Raw genomic sequence first — 329 nt, 5'->3', positions numbered from 1 at the left:
ACCCGCCGTGGTCGTGGTGGCGATTCCGACGGACGGCAGCAACAGCAAGAGCGGCAGGGTTGGGTAGATCCAGTGTGATTGCGTCATTTCCCCCTGCTATCCGCGGCAACAGCACACGCCCGTCGCTGTCAGGAGATAGCAGACACTAAAGGACTACGTCTTGCTTTTTTTCCTGAGAGGGGGGTCTACGCCAATAGATATTTTCTTGCGAAAAATAGTGTATTAATTGTATATAGTAAATGAAATAACTCATGAAAACATATGTAACCTTATTACATGGGGATGCATTTCACTGACCAAATATGTGTTTCTGCATACATACATACATA

At 45.9% G+C, this 329-nt stretch overlaps 1 protein-coding gene across 1 annotated transcript in view; it reads right to left on the bottom strand.

The window, feature by feature from the left end:
* The window catches only part of LOC119585565, a 72332-nt gene that overhangs the window by 37013 nt on the left and 34990 nt on the right, over nt 1-329 (bottom strand). The window contains exon 2 of the mRNA XM_037934233.1: nt 3-125. Within this exon, the coding sequence (XP_037790161.1) occupies nt 3-87 (85 nt within the window). The 5' untranslated portion in view covers nt 88-125. The remainder of the gene's footprint in view (nt 1-2; nt 126-329) is intronic.

This window comes from Penaeus monodon, chromosome 20, assembly GCF_015228065.2.
Source record: "Penaeus monodon isolate SGIC_2016 chromosome 20, NSTDA_Pmon_1, whole genome shotgun sequence".
Lineage (NCBI taxonomy): Eukaryota > Metazoa > Arthropoda > Malacostraca > Decapoda > Penaeidae > Penaeus > Penaeus monodon.
Note: the sequence above shows the minus strand (reverse complement) of the source record. Positions and strands in the feature narration are given on the sequence as shown.